This window comes from Nycticebus coucang, chromosome 16 (assembly GCF_027406575.1).
Source record: "Nycticebus coucang isolate mNycCou1 chromosome 16, mNycCou1.pri, whole genome shotgun sequence".
NCBI lineage: Eukaryota > Metazoa > Chordata > Mammalia > Primates > Lorisidae > Nycticebus > Nycticebus coucang.
Genome location: NC_069795.1, coordinates 2,251,527 through 2,268,428, shown reverse-complemented (window position 1 = coordinate 2,268,428; position 16,902 = coordinate 2,251,527). Strand labels below are relative to the sequence as shown.

At 54.7% G+C, this 16,902-nt stretch overlaps 1 protein-coding gene across 1 annotated transcript; it reads right to left on the bottom strand.

Annotated features, from left to right (window-relative positions):
* Nucleotides 1–79: 79 nt before the first annotated feature.
* Nucleotides 80–14,353, bottom strand: DNMT3L (DNA methyltransferase 3 like). The gene is made up of 12 exons (XM_053565790.1): nucleotides 14,233–14,353; nucleotides 13,765–13,854; nucleotides 13,117–13,161; nucleotides 12,394–12,473; nucleotides 12,201–12,313; nucleotides 11,316–11,487; nucleotides 8,986–9,073; nucleotides 8,194–8,282; nucleotides 6,712–6,787; nucleotides 6,073–6,212; nucleotides 2,265–2,350; nucleotides 80–1,460 (listed from the first exon to the last, which is right to left on the bottom strand). The coding sequence occupies exons 1-12, from the start codon at nucleotides 14,351–14,353 to the stop codon at nucleotides 1,289–1,291; spliced, it is 1,272 nt and encodes a 423-aa protein (XP_053421765.1). The 3' UTR covers nucleotides 80–1,288.
* Between the last annotated feature and the right edge of the window lie 2,549 nt (nucleotides 14,354–16,902).

Here is a 16,902-nt window from a genome sequence, read left to right as displayed (position 1 = left end):
GGGTGCCCGGCCTCCCCGCGCCCCTCGCTGTGGGCCCAGCAGAGTGGGTGCGTTCCCATATTCTCTCTGCTTCTGGCCCTGTGTTTTCTGTGGCCTTTGTAACCCTGAGATCGCTGGACATGAGACCTGTGCTGTCCCAGTCCAACGTTGTTTTCCAAAACCAGAAGAGGTAGCCGGTCATATTAACCCAAGTGATGACTTGTATTCTACTCTAAGGTATCTTCCCCCAAATCTTCAAAAGGCCCGGTTTTTTTTTTCTTTTTTTTGTAGAGACAGAGTCTCACTTTACCGCCCTTGGTAGAGTGCCATGACTTCACGGGACTCACAGCAACCTCCAGCTCTTGGGCTTACGTGATTCTCCTGCCTCAGCCTCCCAAGCAGCTGGGACTACAAAAAGGCCCGGTTTTAACCCCATCTTTCTTCCACAAAGCATTTTATATACCACTAGTAGTCCCAGCACTGATGTCAGAGGTCCTTGGTTACAGTGCCTGGTTGAGTCTGCTCTTTGCCCTGAGTCTGGACCCCTCTGAGGCTCTCTGGCTAGCCAGGAAAGACCCGGCAGAGTGCCTTGCAGGTGACTTGAACCCCGTTGAGTTAGTGCTTTCTGGTGGGTTGTCCTCACTCGGACTCAAGCCTTGGGGCCAGAAGGAGCCCTGCCTTCTGTGGGCAGCTCTGCTAGGCTCAGAGGACCACAGGGCTACATGCTCTACGGGCAGACCTTATGCCATCCATTTGATGGGCTCCTTTGCTTGCTGACTGTGACATTCTGTACTTTGCAGAGGTTGGGATGTTCTGTGTCACTGTGATCAGGTAAGAGGTTTTGTTGTCAAAGCAGACCGTGGTGAAGGCGCTGGTGACACACGCACAGGAAAGTGCACCATGGGTGCTGATAAAAAGGTCCCCGGTTATCCTCCGCCCTCTACCCTCAAAGCCCCACAGCCTGAAAGGATGGCCCTGTCCGTACGTGAAAACACCAAAACATGACCAATAACTATCTTACAATAAGTGTATTTTTAACTTCTCCACTGGAACACAGAAATGCTTTCAGGAAGTAAAACATGCAGAAAACACAGGGGCTTGTGGCAGCCACGTGGCCTTGTCCTGCCTGCCCCACAGGCCAGCGTGGTGGGGAGGTCTGGCAGCTCCAGCACTGACTGAGCAGGAGATGGATCTGCAGTGACCACTGGAAACTCAAAGCTAACTCACACTCTGAAGAGAAAGGAAGGGGCAGCAAAAGGGAAACTGCTGTTCTAGGAAAAGCCTGTCTTTTCACAGGACAATGACTCATCTACAAGGAGGAAGAGAGTTCTGATGAAAAATACTTGAAATACTCTCTCAGCGGGAGGAAGCAGCTCTTCACCAGCCTGGCCGGGCCAGAGCTCTGGCTGTAGGGCCCGGTCCTCTGCCTGTCCTGAGCCAGCAGGGACAGCTCTTCCTGAGGGCCCAGAGCCGCGTGCTTGCTGTGGGAGAGAGGGCAGACTGTCACCAGCCTCAGCCCCCACAGCGGGCTAGGAGGGAGTAGCCTGGGGGCTCCCACAAGTCAGGGTGAAGGGAGCTGAGGGGCCAAGGTCAACCCCCAGGAGCCCCAGTGGAGTGACAGACAGGTCCCAGACAACAGGTCATAAAATCTTGCCACAGCTGCCAGCTGAGGACATGCTGGGACAGGGACTGGGGAAAGGGTGGAAAGAGGCTTCCAGAAACTCAGTCTCAGGCAGGACATGATTCAGCCACCTGGAAAGTCAGGTGCTGCTGGGGTCTGGGTGCAGGAGTGAGGGGAAGGGCCAGCTGCTCAAGGCTCAGGGGACAGCACCAGAAAGACCACAGGACGCTGGGAGGGGGAGTTCCCAAGAGGGGCCCTTGGTGAGGCTACGGGAGGGCATGGGGGGCCGGGGGATGGTGGTTTCAAGGACCGAAGAAGGTCAGTGCAGCCCTCGTGCACTGTGGGGTGTGAGCGCATGCATGGCCTTGAGGCCGAGCCAGGCGTTGAGTGTGAGTGGTCACTGGAGGCTGTGCAGCCCAGCCCATGCCCAGGACTTTGGACGCTTAGGATGGCATTCCTGAGAGGAGCCCCAAGAAGCACTCATGCAGACTGCACAGGGTCTGGGTGGAGGGGTGCCTCCCAGCTGCAGACACACCCCCACATACACAGGTGGGCTTGGCTCTGCTGACAGACTGAGTTTTCTCTGACCCCATTTCCCAGTGAGCCCTGGCTCTGGTCTGTGTCCCCCCCAGCCTTGAGGGGCCCTCGTCTGCCTGGAAAATACCTCCTCACGGCAGGGACGTTGCTCCACACACGCACGGCGTCCTGGAGGGCTCTGCCACTGACATCCCGGATGGTCACAGGCTCTGTCTGAGGGGGAAGGACAGCTATGAACTAAGACCTGATGGCCGTAGGCCTCAGCCACCTTCTGGCCCCAGGTGTGGCTGGCAGACCTTCCTGGCCTACCACATCGATTATACTCAGTGGCATGGGTTACGTACATGTCACACCCTTTTTTTCTTATAAATCACCTTAGAAGAGAAAAAGCTGATATGTTGTCTTAAACATTTTAACCAATAGATTCTTTTTTTTTTTTTTTTTTTGAGACAGTCTTGTTCTGTCACTCAGGCTAGAGTACTATAGCATCAGCCTAGCTCACAGCAACCTCAAATCTCTGGGCTCAAGTGACCCTCCTGCCTCAGTCTCCTGAGGAACTGGGACTACAGGCATCTGCCACAATGCCCCAATAATTTTTCGATTTTTTTTGCAGAGACAGGGTCTTGCTTTGCTCAGGCTGGTGTCAAACTCCTGGGCTCAAGCAATTCTCCCCACCTCAGCCTCCCAGAGTGCTGGGATCACAGGCTTGAGCCACCTGCCTGGCCTCACTAGTAGATTCTTTGTCCCATAGGTCAAGCAACCCAGAGATGCCCCAGACCTGCATGGAGGGGCCCTCAGGTAAGGAGGTAGCCAGAACCCCATATCCAGATACCTCACTGGGGACTGGAGAGGGCGAGGCAGGCCAGAGAGACCCACCCAATGGACTGTCCAGTCCAGAGCCAGTAGACAGCATTTACCCTTGTGACATTAGTTGTCTCCACCACTGGCAGGAATGAGACTCCATAGCAAGGCGAGTTTATAGAAAATACAGAAGTTTCTTTTTTCTGTCACTACTGATTTGGAACCAATTAATTTTGACCTACTAAACTTACATGCAAAGCAATCAAAAGTCAGTGTTTTTCCATCCTCTAAGTTTGTTGATAACGGGTCTCAGATTTAGAAACAGGTCTTTTGTGGGACCCACGATTCCTTATTAATAGGTTTGTTGATAAATAACGCCATTCACAAACCTGACCCCACCTGCTGTTCTGTGGTGTTATGTCCATATTTTTAAAATTCCCAGATTTCTTTTCTTTTTTTTTGTAGAGACAGTCTCATTTTATGGCCCTCGGTAGAGTGCCGTGGCCTCACACGGCTCACAGCAACCTCCAACTCCAGGGCCTAAGCGATTCTCTTGCCTCAGCCTCCCGAGCAGCTGGGACTACAGGCGCCCGCCACAACGCCCGGCTATTTTTTTGTTGCAGTTTGGCCGAGGCTGGGTTTGAACCCGCCACCCTCGGTATATGGGGCCGGCGCCTTACCAACTGAGCCACAGGCGCCGCCCAAGATAGCAAATCTTAATAGATCAGTTTCTGTAGAAGCGCTACTTTAATTTTAAAACAACAACTACCAATCCAGACTATTTCACAGAGGTCCGTCATTTTTCAAATACTTTTAGGAAATAAATGTAACATTGACACCAAAACCTGACTGAGTTTGCACAACACCCCTTCCGTCCTTGCCAGTGAACGTCCTAAATGAAATTCTGAATCCAGCGGCACATTGAAGAGATAATCCACTGTGACTGGCAGGCTTTTCCAGGCATGTGGGATGGTTTATTACTAGGAAGTCCACTAGAAAATTATATCTTATTGGCCAGTCTGGTGCCTGTAATCCCAGCTCTCCGGGAGGCCGAGCAGGTGGATTGCTTGAGCTCAGGAGTTCAGACCAGCCTGAGCAAGAGTGAGACCCTGTCTCTACTAAAAATAGAAAAACTATCTGGGTGTTGTGGCCAGTGCCTGTAGCCCCAGTTACTTGAGAGGCTGAGGCAAGAGGATTGCTTGAGCCCAAGAGTTTGAGGTTGCTGTGAGCTATGACACCACAACACTACCCAGCAGGACAGAGTGAAGCTCTCCCTCAAAAAAAAAAAAAAAAGAAAAAAGAAAAGAAAAGGAAATTATATCTTATTAATAGATCTAAGGAGGAATTGTCTAATATCTCCACAAACATCAAAAAAAGTATTTGACAAAATCTAACTATTCCTGACAAAAATGCTCTAATCAATAGGAGTCAGTAGGAACTTCCTAACAGAAAAAACGAGCTGCTTCAGCCCCAAAACCATCAGCTTTACAGGTCGGGAACAGCTTGACATCACTGTCACTGCCAGGACCCAACTCTGTCCTATAGGTGCCCACAACACAGAGACAAGAAAATACTCTATGCATATAGCCAGAATAAAAAAATGATCACTGCCAATGATCCAATCAAATACACAGCAAGTCTGGTTGGATCAACGGGGAACTCCAGCCGCCCGTAAGGTGAGGTAGCAGAGCAGCAGAGGCGAGGTCAGCTCAGAGGCACATGGAAACCCATCACAACGGAGCACCCTCAGAAAGCTGCGACCTTATGGTGGATGCCGCCAGCAGGGCAGGAGAGAGCTCATGCACAGCCCACAGAGAGCAGCATCTTGTCTCAGCTGGACAGCCCAGTGGAAACCACGGGGCAATATTTGTGAAAACCCCACATACAGTGGGGTTGGACCCAGAAACCTCACTCCTGGAATTTATCCTACATGGCCCTTGGTTGTAGGACTGTTCGTAAGAACAAAGGACAGGAGGCGGCCAGTCCTCCACGCAGAGGGAGGAGGTTAGATGCATTTTCACATCCATCCAGAGGGAGACTGCCCAGAACAAAACAAAATAACACACAAGGATGAAGAAAGGAGGAAGAAAGTACTTTTGTAATGGAAGGATTTCCAAGGCACTTTAAGAGAAAAACACCAGGTGCCAACAGCTGAGTGCCCAGGATTGTGTGTATTTTCATAAAGATCCAGCAGGCCCTCAGGCCACTGAAGAGGAGGGTGATGCTGGGAGGACAGGAGACTTTGTCCTGTTCATTTGAAATCGTTTTAAAGAAAGTTTGAACCACATGAACATTGGGAGATGTCTTGCAGGAGGGAGTTCCAGGCCCAGCCAAGGGCTGTACTGTGACGAGGGGGCTGGCAGGGCCCCGCTGTGCCTAGAACCCATTCAGAGTTCATGCTCTGGTGCCCTGAACCATTCTGCCACCCTCATCATGGCCCACATCTCATCACAGCAAGCCCCATCCTGACACCCGTACCCCTTCCATCTGCTGGGCTCACTTTCCAGCCACTCAGTGGAGCCCCCACTCCTCACCCTCTGGAACCATGACCCTATCTGGCCCCAAAAGAAGGTGACACCTGAGGGTCCTTGTCCTCTCTGTGTGTAGCAGGCCAAGCCCCACTCTGCCCGTGGCCTCTCTCTGGGACCTGACAGGGAGATGAATTTCCTCTGCCTGAGCCTGTCCTGTGGCTGAGACTTTGCCACACCACAGGTAGGCCTGGAACCCAGCCCAAGTCAGCCCTGGGCAGGGTCTGTTACTGAGCCCAAAAGTGGCACTCTGAGATCAGGGCTTAGATTCAGGCATGCCCCAGGGAGTGTGGGACAGGCGGGCTGTATAGTGTGTGCGACTGGGTGTGCGTATGCACTGCGTGTGTATTGTGTGTGCATTGCGTGTGCGCGTGTACAGATCAAGGAGGCAGGGGCAGGTGAATCCTGCGGCCTCGTTCTGAGAGCACAGGATGTGTGTAGCAAGTTCCTCCTCTGAGGCTGTCCTGGAAGGGGCCCTGTGTCCCAAGAGCCCACGATCTGTGCCTCAGTTGCATGCCGGCTCCCAGGGAGCCAGAAGTCCCAGAGCCTGGGGTGTAAGCCGAGCCCTCCCCGAAAGCCCTGAGCACGGTGGGGCCCCCCACACACCTCCAGGAAGCGAATGGCTGTGGCTTGGTCTTCTGTGCCCAGCACCAGGTTGTCCACAAACATCCAGAAAAAGGGCCGTGGGCTGCCCTGTGGGGGCCGCGCATACTGCAGGAGCCGGTGGAACTGGAACAGGTACCAGCCTGGGCAGGAGGGTGGGAGGGCCGGGCTGAGGGGCTCCCCGGGCCTGCGGTTCTAGTGTTTGGGTCTGTGGGTCCACCCCCCCCACCCTCATGGGTCTGCCCTGCAGCTGGGCCCCAGAGGCGTGCAGACCCCGCCTGCCCCTGCAGCCTCCTGCACAGATGATGGCAGAGTTGCAGAGCACAGCTGTCTGCGGGGCCTGCAGCACTGGGTGCCTGGCAGGGGTGGGCGGGAGGGCTGGAGGGTGCAAGAAAGCCTTTGGGGCGATGGACCATGCCCGGCTCCTGGTGTGCATTGTCCAAACTCACCCAAATCGCACACATCCCATGAGGACACTTTACAGTGCCAGTGGGGCCTCAATAAAGCTGTTGTTAAAATTCGAACAATTGTAATTTCTGCTCTGCCTGAGGGGGCTGTGGTGGGGTGGGCAGGGAGAGACCCTGGGGACACACTGCCCAGGTGACTGGAGCCCGGAGAAGCCCATTTCACCCAGCATCTCACCAGGCGGATGGTAGTAGGTGTGGCCGAGGGGAGGCGTCGAGCCATACATGAGGTCAAAGGGGCCCCACTCCTCCACCTGTGGGACAGGCATGGGGCAAGTTTGTGTCTTTTTTTTTTTTGGTTTTTGGCCAGGGCTACGTTTGAACCTGCCACCTCCGGCATATGGGACTGGCGCCCTACTCCTTGAGCCACAGGCGCCACCCGGGCAGGTTTGTGTCTTAGCAGGAGAGCTGTGGCCAATAAGAAGTCAGGAGACCAGGGCCAGCTCACCACAGACATGGACAAGGCAGACCCCGCCCCACGGGTAGCAGTGGGGCACCAGGCCAGGGCCATCCTCACCACCAGCTCTGGGGACACATGTGGAGTCCACAAGTTGTCCCTGAAAAGCACCTCTGCTCTAGCCACTGCCCTAAGAGACCCAGTCCCAGAGGGAGTAAGTGATTTTGTGTGTTGTCAGGGAACATAGACAGTGTGGCTGTGGGGGTTGGGAGCTAACAGTGAGGGTGTCACATACCCGCGCCCCCACAATCAAAATGCTTCCTACCATCAGCGCCCACCTGGAGGAAGACAAAACCCAGCTGCCCCAGATCCTGCCCGAACAGAGACCAGGTGAGGGGGTTCTTCACCCACAAGTGACCCAAGTTCCCCTCTCTAAGGTGATATGAGGGACACTGACTTCGTTAACAGTGATGCCTCAACCCCCGTGCCATTCTCCTAAACAAAAATGAACAAGGTAACTCAAATATCAGATCCCCACTTGCTGACAGCACCCAGTCCAGGGCAGACCTGTGCTTCCTTACACCGTCCTCAAATCACTTAATAATAGCCAGTTTCTACACCGAGACCCCAGACCCCCTGAGCCTCTCCCGCCATGCAGCTGGTGAGCAAACCTGACTCCCGTGGCCCACAGCTGTGCCTGGCCGTGGGCACTGGCTTTGCCAGGAGGAAGCGGAGGTGAGAGCCGGCCAGGTCTGCACCTGCACCAGGAGGCTGCCAGGACTTATCTTATGGCGTGAAGTAACTGGCAGGGAGAGGAGGAGGAGGAGCCAGAACAGAAATTGGATTGTAACTCCAAGGGAGGGAACATGTTCCATTCCTAGAACCGTGGTATTTCCGCGCAGGGCCTATAGAATGTTTTCAAGCCTCTCCCCACTACTCAGTTTATGGGGCAGCATCTTTATTTGAGAGGAGAAGGGGAGGCGATTCCCCGCTGGGCAGCATCCCATCACAGGGGTAGAAATTGGCCACTTGCAAGAGACCCTGCTCTGGGTCTGGGCAGTGCAGGGACCAAACATGTGCACTCAGACACCCCGCTGCGGGGGCTCAACAGCATGGGTGGGGTGCCAACTCCTGCCAGACCCAGGGTCCCCACGCCCCTCCCTGCACACCTGAGACCCCTTGCCCCTCCTGTGTGGTGTCTCTCCACCCCCCAGGAGCCCCTGGACACCTGCTCTCCAAGGTCTGAAGGGCGGCCATACTCACATCCCTCCTCACAACGTTCGTCACATCATCCAGGTGCTTCAGCCTGCCTGGGGCATAGCTGGTTCCCAAGAATCCCAAACTGGTTAGCTCTGGACGGGGGACAAGAGGGCCCACAGGGCTGATGTGGACTTGGCCCCTCCAGGGAAGGGGAAAGTCCAGAGACGGGTCAGGAAGCCGTCCCGTAATTAATGAGCAAAGCTTCTTTTTAATGCCATGGCAAGGGTCTAAGGATCGAGATTTCTGTGTCATGATAAGCTAAACAAATAGACTTCACTGAGTGTTGTTTTAAGGAAGTCAAGCAGTTTGCTGTGAACCCGGCATTTCTGGGCTGTGATGTTCCCTGCTGGGTTAGGAAACCACAGGGCAGCAGGGTCTGAGCTGACAGCCTCGGCAGAGCCCTGCTGGGCAGTGAGACCTTGGCCAAGCTGTGTGCACTGCGTGTCTCAGAGTCCTGGCGGTGGCACGAGCTCCCACAGCAGGCGGTTCTGAGGACACTAGGGAGCACTCAGCAGGGGGCTCCACAAGGGAATGATCCCGGCTGCCACTTGGGCAGTGACTAGGGCGTGTCTTCATGGAATTGTCTGTGTTTGCTAGGCCCAGAAGATGGGATGGGATTTCCAAAGGCACCAGGGTGGGTTGGGGGGCAGGACACCAGTTCCTGGGGGCTTGGTGCCTGGAGGTTTGGGTAGAGGAGGGTGCAGGGAGCCCTGGGAGGGCTGGGTGGCCCTGCGAGGTAGTCAGGCGTGTGGAGGTGTCATCCTGTGTGAGTCTTTGTCCTGTCACCATACTCACCTGTCTTGATGTCCTCAAAGAGAGACAGCACTCGCACTGGCTCTCTTTTCCACACAGGCACGGTTTTGTACATTTCAAGGGGACTCTCCTGTTTATTTACAAAGGAAGAGGATGTTGTGTTGGCTACTTGGTTACAGAGCCCTTGAGCAATGATTAAAATTCTTCCTGATACATGGTCATCCTCCCCTAAACCTCTCCTAAATGAATACACCTGAGACTCCCCAGAGACACCTGGGGAGCCCTGGGGGCCTGTCCTGACTAGTGCTGAGCCCCATGGAGGCTGACTCCTTGCCATCTCCAGCAAAGGGACAGCAAGTATGTGGGGAGTTTCCTAATTTTAAAGGAGGGTGACATTATCCCAATAGGAAACATTCTGTAAATCTAAGCACCCAAGTCGTCTACCCGGGAGAATCTGACCACACACAGCACGTCCTCCCACTGCCTCTGTCCACCTTCCCACTAGCAACCCTGTCACCCTTTGTGGGCTGGGAACATCTGAAAGCTGCCCAGCATCCCTGAGAAGGACCCTGCTGCACACTCTCTGCTGCCAGTGACCTGCTGTGCCAAGAGCTGGCCCCTGAGCCCAGCCACAGAGGAGACCCACCAAGGACAAAGGACACAGGAGTATCTATGGGCACAGCCAGTGGTTGGCCAGGGGACAGCATCTGGCTCTCCCAGGCCAGAAGCCCAGGTCAGTTCATTTGTAAGGTCAGCACCCAACATCCCCTGCTGCCCCCATAGGTGATGGCACTTGGGGGTGCCTGGCTGGAGGCAAACACAGGACAGGCTATCAGCACCAGGCCTGAGCAGGGGGCAGCTGGCTGAGTTTGGGGCTCCATGAAGACTCCAGTCCCTCGTGGAAGAGATGGGGGGCAGACCAGCAAAACTGCACCTGTGGCCTCGGAGGACTGGGGCCTGTGCCTGACTTGGCCCTGGTTTGTGCAGGGGCAGCCTGGTGGCCCGAGGAGGACAGACCTCAGACTTGAGCCTTGAGTGCCGAGGCAGGAGCCTCTGGAGCTAGACTCACAGCCATCCCCTTCCCTCCAGCTCCGTGTCTGCAGCAGCATTTAGCAGCATCTCTGAATGTCACCTCAGTTTCTTTTGGAGGGAACCTTCTCCTGCAGCCTTTGATCCTTGGATCTGTATTAAGCTGGGAGAGAATCTTTCTGCCTTGAAGGGGACCTGAAAGACGGCTCCAATAGGGAACGCACTCGCCTTGCTTTCCAAAAGCCATAGTGAGGCCTCCTGCGACAGTTGTCACCCTACACTGGTGTCAAGGAGACTTTGTGGGACATCTCTTGGCCATGGGCCTGCATGCGCACACATCACTGTGGAGTGGCAGAGTCTGTGGAACCTGGGCTGGCTCTGGGAAAGGCGAGGCCCTCGCGGCGGCAGAGGCCACCCAGGTCACGCACCCTCTGCTAATGAGATGGACCAGGTGGGCAGATGCCTCCCCAAAGCTACAGACCTGAGGAGGACGCAACTTTCAGAGCACCAGGTTCTTTCCCTACAAGTGCTTCTGTGTCTGCCCCTTTTCTGCTTCAGTCATGTTGAATGTTGCTGGGCAAGAAGAGACGACTTTGCCCAGCCGTGAAGCGTGCCAGCCTGCAGGCTCCACCAGGGTCCCAGGCTCTGCGTGGCCATCTCCCCAGGGGCTCACCCCCTGCTACGGCAGTTCCCAGCAGCCGCCAGAACAAATTAAAACTAACTTGGTGGGGTGGGGGGCTTAAAACTGCAGAAAATGATTTGGTCCTGTCTCAGCAGGCCAGAGGTCTGAAATCAGCTGCCGCAGGGGGACTCCCTCTGAGGGGTCCTCTGCCCCCTCTGGTGCTGCTGACAACCACTGCTCCCATCTCTGCATCTATAATCACATGGCCATCTGCCCTGTGTGTCTCGATGTCCCAAACCTTACATGAGGACACCAGTCACTGCTCTTAGGGCCCCCCCAATCCACAGTGGTCTCACCTCTACACTCTTAACAAACTTCATCTGCAAAGACCCTATTTCCAAACACAGCTACTGGGTGTAGGATGCCAGCATATCCTTGGGGGGACAAAATTCAACCTGCTACATCTGTGATGACTGGTGGTTCCTGCCTGGCTGCCTACAGAGAGAACTGACATCTGGCCAGCATCAGCTCAAGTGTTTGGTGACAAATGCCAGACTTCGGAGGCACGTTGAAGCCTTGCCAGCCAGCCTCTCCACCTGCTGCAAGCTCTTGTAACTCCATTGTGTCAGAGCAAGTGAGCAATTTGTAGCTGGCCACTGGCGGGAACATCCTGGTCCCCGGGGCCGGCTGCTGCCAGGTCCTGCCCCTGTCCAGTACTCACCGACTCGCGGTCACAGAAGGCCTTCAGCCCAGCCCGCCACTTCCGCCTGCGCCGCAGCAGCCCGCTGCGGGAGAAGGGTAGGCACAGGAAGCACACCCAGTTGCTCATGGCCTGAACCTTCTCCGAGGTCCCTGGGCTCACCAGGGTGTCCACACACTCAAAACAGTAGCACCTAGAGTAAAACAGAAAACCACGGTGATTGAAGTGTCAGTCCTGCAGCCCTGGGGACCAGCAAGCTGAGGCAGGCTTGCGCCTGGCTTTGGAGTGAACCACAGAAGTCATGCCAGGCTCCTTTGAGAGACAAATGGGCCCTGCCCGTCTCTGCACTACATGGCAGAAGGCAAGGCCATACCTGGGCAAGGGAGACAGGTCCTCCTTGGTAACTCAGAGGACAGGAGCCAAGCCAGAAGACTGAGACATGCATTTATAGGCAACAATAGATTTCAAAGACGCCCTTAAGCCCCCAGATTCTAGGCTCTGCAGGAATAGGTTAAGGATGCCAGCAAGAGCAAATGCAGCCAGCTGGGAGCGAGAATTTGAGGTGGGGGGAGCTGTGGACATAGGAGTAAGGACAGAGGGACGAGTACACCCCGTGTGGTCCCCTGGTGGGGGCCGCAGTCCAGCAGCGGGGGGTCTCCATCACGCCACTACATAAAGACTGTGGACAGCAGCTCCGTCTCCGCTACACTAATGCTGGAAACAGAAATCACAAGCGCAGATGCTGACCCCCCACCCCCATGTGTCCAGCTCTGAGCCAAAGGAAGTATTGGAGGGAAAGGGAAAGCCTTGGAGGAAAATCCCCCCTCTCTGAACAGCTGAGAAGGAGGGTGTCCCCTCGGCTCCCTCGCCCTCAGTCAGTCTCCACCCCGGGACCCCTGGCCTCACCGGGTGCAATCGGGGTTTTCGCAGATGAGCAGTGTCTCTCCGGAGCAGCAGATGGAGCAGTAGGACAGATATCCATCGTCGTCATATAGGAAGAGGGCGTCCAGAAACTTGTCCTTGGCAAGGAGCAAAGGAGGCTGGTTTGTGCCCTCCCCTCTTGGAGGCTGTGAGGAGGCCCCCCCGGCTTCCCGCTTACCTTACACGATGTACACATTCCTCCCTCAAACAGAGGGTGCTGGGTGTGAACCTGGAAGCTTCCACAGCACAGGCAGATGTCTAAAGTAACATCCAAAGTGCAGTGTGTTTGAGCTACTATCAAATAGCAAAAGACTCAGGAACACAGTTGACAAAAACGGAGGGCAAGGCCTGAACACCGGAAACTGCAAAATGTGGTTGAAGGGAATTAAAGAAGATCTAATGAAATGGAAAGATGTCCCATGTTCATGGTTCAGAAGACTTAATATTGTTAAAATAGCAAGATTCCCCAGGCAGATCCACAGACCCCTGTCAAAATTCCAGCTGGAATTTTTTTGCAAGAGTGAACAAGCTGATCCTAAAATTCACATGGAAATGCAAGGGATCCTGAATAGGCAAATCCACACAGAAAGAAAGTAGACTGGCACGTCCCTAGATGTGAAAAAGGGGGACGAGGACGGAGGGATTGAGTGGCTGCTACTGGATACATGTCTTATTTTTGGTGCGATGAAAATGTTCGATATGAAGGTGACAACGGGCAAACAATCCCTAAACATACTAGTCAACATGAGCTGCAGACTTTAAATTAAGCTGCAGGGCTTTGAGGTGCAGGTATGAGTGGGCACTATTGGCGTCCACTGCCTTCTCCTAGGACAACTGGGAGATGCTGAGAGCCAGCCGAAGTTCCCTTTTCCTAGTGGTGGGCAAGTGTTCAAACTCTTACCTTCTATGTTTCTCTGGTTAACTTTGACTTCATATGCAATAAGATCTGAAAAAGAAGGTAAGAAGTAGCCCCTTCCTCCTATCTCCTGTCTCCTAATTTAAATATGGCCAAGAGGCTTGGTGCCCGTAGCTCAGTGGTTAGGGCACCAGCCACATGCACCGGGGCTGGCGGGTTTGAACCTGGCCCAGGCCTGCTAAACAACAATGACAACAACAACAAAATAGCTGGGCGTTGTGGTGGGTGCCTGTGGTCCCAGCTACTTGGGAGGCTGAGGCAAGAGAAGTGCTTAAGCGCAAGAGTGTGAGGTTGCTGTGAGCTGTGATGCCAAGGCACTCTACTCAGGGTGACATAGTGAGACTCTGTCTATAAATAAATAAATAAAACCAAGAAGTGAGCATCACAAATTCCTGACTTTGAAGTCTCAGGAGACTGTGGGTTCCCACCATCCCTGCCTCTCTCTCCCTCAGCCTTATCCTGGTAGGTCAAAAACATCTTAGCCTGGGAGGAGGCTCTGGGTCGGGACTTCCTGCCCCCACCTGGACTGACTGAATGATGTCTGAATCTTCCAGAAGCCCAGAACTCTTGACATTGCCTAGGTGTGGGGTCAGCATCCCAAGCAGCCAGTCCAGTTAAGTAGACGAGACTCACCTCTGCCTACCTTGGGTGAAGGGGGCGCTGACAGCTCGCTGGAGCCTACCAGAATCACGTCCATGCCGGCCTCAGCTTCCAGGCTTAGGACTGGGGGACCCAACAGGCCATGGGCCCGGTCCAGGGACAGAGGATGTAGGACGTACACACACAGAAGCAAGACAGCAGCCCCATGGTCAGACCCCGACAAGCTCAGGCCTCAAGACCTCCACAGTGATGCTGCCACAGTGACACCCACCCAGCCCGGCTCAAAGAGGAGTGTCAGGGAGAGTGGCGGCAGTCAGTGCCCACCCTGACAGGGGCCGGGGGTGTGCCCTGGCCACAGGCCTGGCCACACAAGGGAGGATGCAGGCCTCACGGTGTGGGGAGGCCAACCCCCCTGCAGCCCCTACCCCCTTCTCTGGCCTGGCCCACTGGTCATGGTGTCTGCCCTGCGAGGCAGGACTAGGGTTAGGAGAAGAGCCTCACAGGTGTCCCTGGGTGCCTGCCACTGGTCCTCCTGCAGCTGGCCAGCTGGGTGCTGGATGGGGTCGAGGTCTGAGACGTCCAGGGTCTCCAGGCTCAGGGTCTGGGGGAAGGAGAGGGCCATGGAACCAGGGACTTGTGAGGAAAGGAGTGCGGAAGGACCCAGGTCCACAGGAGAGGCAGGAGCTGGGGGGCCCTAGGGCAGGGCGGAGTCTCGATGAGAATGGGGGCGGAAGGGGCGGAGCAGGGGGCACCTGCAGGGCTCCAGCAAAGTGGAAGGGTGAGGGGCGCCTGCCAGCCCTATGGCCTAGTGGGTGTTGAGCAGGAACTAGCAAGCCCTCAGGTGGGGCATGCAGGGGATGGGTCCCCCATGTGGAGTGAGGGGTGGGGGATGGGGTGGGACACTCAGGGGCGGGGCTTGGGGAGCTCAGTGGGATTGGGGATTCAGGGAGGGTGGGGGGAGGTGAGAATGTGAGAGGGGCTCTTGGGATGGGTAGGGGTGGGAGGGGCGCGGCACCCAGGGGCGGGGCTTGGGCAGCCCAGTGCCTCCCAGATGGAGGAGGCCCCTCTTCATTTTTTTCCTTTTAATTATTTTTTATTAAATCGTAACTTTGTACATTGATGCATTTATGGGGTTCAGGGTACTGCTTTGATATACAATGTGAAATGCTTACATTGAACTTAGTAACATATCCATCAATCCATCACAATTATACTCATTTCTTTTTTTATTTTTATTTTTATTTAAAAAATTTTTTTTTGTAGAGACAGAGTCTCACTTTACCACCCTTGGTAGAGTGCCACGACATCATAGGACTCACAGCAACCTCCAACTCCTGGGCCTAAGCGATTCTCTTGCCTTAGCCTCCTGAGCAGCTGGGACTACAGGTGCCCGCCACAACACCTGGCTATTTTTTTGTTGCAGTTTGGCCGGGGCTGGGTTTGAACTCGCCACCCTCGGCATATGGGGCCGGTGCCCTACTCACTGAGCCACAGGCACCGCCCCTATACTCATTTCTTAATAGTTTTGAAATGGACCATTGCATCATGCAAATTAGGTGAGGTCCCCCCAAATACCCTCCCTCCTCCCATATCCCCCCTCCCCGCCCCTCTCTCTCCTCTTCCCTTCTACTTTGCGGACTATAGTTATGTTTTGCCATTTGTATGAGTGTGTAGGTGGAGACTCCTCTTCAAAATTCCAGTCATCAGAACACCTGGAAAGGGGCCTGAGGACTGATTGTCCCTGTCTTCCTGATGTGATCCCGGGACACGGAGGGGCTTTAGGGGACAACCGCAAGGACCTGGACACCCCCTGGTTTGCTGGTGAGCTGACGACAGCACAGCTCTGCTGGTGCATGGGTAGCAGGTGTGAGCGCAGGAGGTACTGCAGGGGGCTGGGTTTACAGGAGATGTCCTGGTTTCTCAACCTTTCTGAGTCCAAAACAGTTCTAAAATTGTTTTTTTTTTAATGAAAAAAAAGTGAAGAACAAAATATTGATGACAGTGAAATCATTCAGATTGTCCTGATTGTTTTTTCCTCTTGCTCCCTTTGGCTTTGCTTTTCAAGGAGAACATCACATTGAAATGACCTCAAGGAACTAGGGTGCAGCTCATCTGTCTCTGACCCCAGGGCCACACCCCAACATCCCCCATTGCTCCCAACAGCAGAAGCAGAGGGGGGTCCAGGGGCCTGTTCCAGTTCCGCGGAAGGGTGGTTTTCTAACAGCTTGACCTTCACTGCAGGGTTGAGTGGCTTGGGGGAAGTTTCCAGAAAGTTCTGCCTAGGATAGATGGACAAGGCACTGCTGGCCTGGTGCTAACCACAGGACAGGAGGTGCCTCGGGGTCCCTGCACACCCCACTGTAGCTTGGCAGCTTGGCAGAGACCATAGTGGTCTCAGAAGAGGCCCTGGTGGTCTGGTGACCAGCTCAGTCCCCAAGGTTTCCACCAGAAGCAGATCCTGAGATGAGCTGTCCAGCTCTGCAGCCATGTTGGGCACCAGGGGACCTCTGGCTCCACCCACAGATACCCTAAGACCACACACATGGAGGAGTCCCCAAAGCTTCTGAGGCCTGGGCATCCTGAGCTGGTGGAACATGTCTGTGAGGACTCACTGATGGTCCCTGCTAGAGGCCAGGGCACCCTCGGGCAGGGGTCAGCAATGCCAAGGCCTCTGGGCTTCACCCACAGAGGCCACCCATGCTTCTGGACCATCATGGCTGTGGGTCATCTGTGGGGCAGACTAAGGGCATGGGAAGGGAACCTGGTGGCTCACCCATGTTCCAGGCCCAAATTGAGTCACATGCCCTGGCTGCCTGGGGGAATTTTGCAGTGTTTGCTGGATGAACGAATAAATGAATGACATTTATTCCTTCTTGGAAGAGAAAATGCTGTGTGAGTTGGAAGTGACATGAGCCCTTATGGTGGCCTGACCCAGAGAGGACCACTGGTGACCTGAGGCCTATGGGTTCTCAGACCCTTCTCCTTCACCTACATCCAGACTCCGAGCTCTTTGAGCTCCTGAGGAAGTTGGTGCTTTCATGTGGACAAAGAGAAGGGCAGGTGGAGGTGTGGCCTGGCACCCAGCTGGGCGGCCCAGACAAGCCACAAGGTCATGAGAAGTAAGCTAAGAAAAGAGAACCACTTCTAAGCCCCACATTCTCCCGCTGTCCC

Excerpts from the sequence above, each read along its gene's own strand:
- DNMT3L (XM_053565790.1), bottom strand. The coding sequence starts at position 14,353 with ATGGCCCTCTCCTTCCCCCAGACCCTGAGCCTGGAGACCCTGGACGTC. Across the intron at positions 12,314-12,393 it reads GAATGTGTACATCGTGTAAG|GACAAGTTTCTGGACGCCCT; the intron begins GTAAGCGGGAAG and ends CTCCTTGCCAAG. Across the intron at positions 1,461-2,264 it reads AACGTCCCTGCCGTGAGGAG|CAAGCACGCGGCTCTGGGCC; the intron begins GTATTTTCCAGG and ends TCTCTCCCACAG.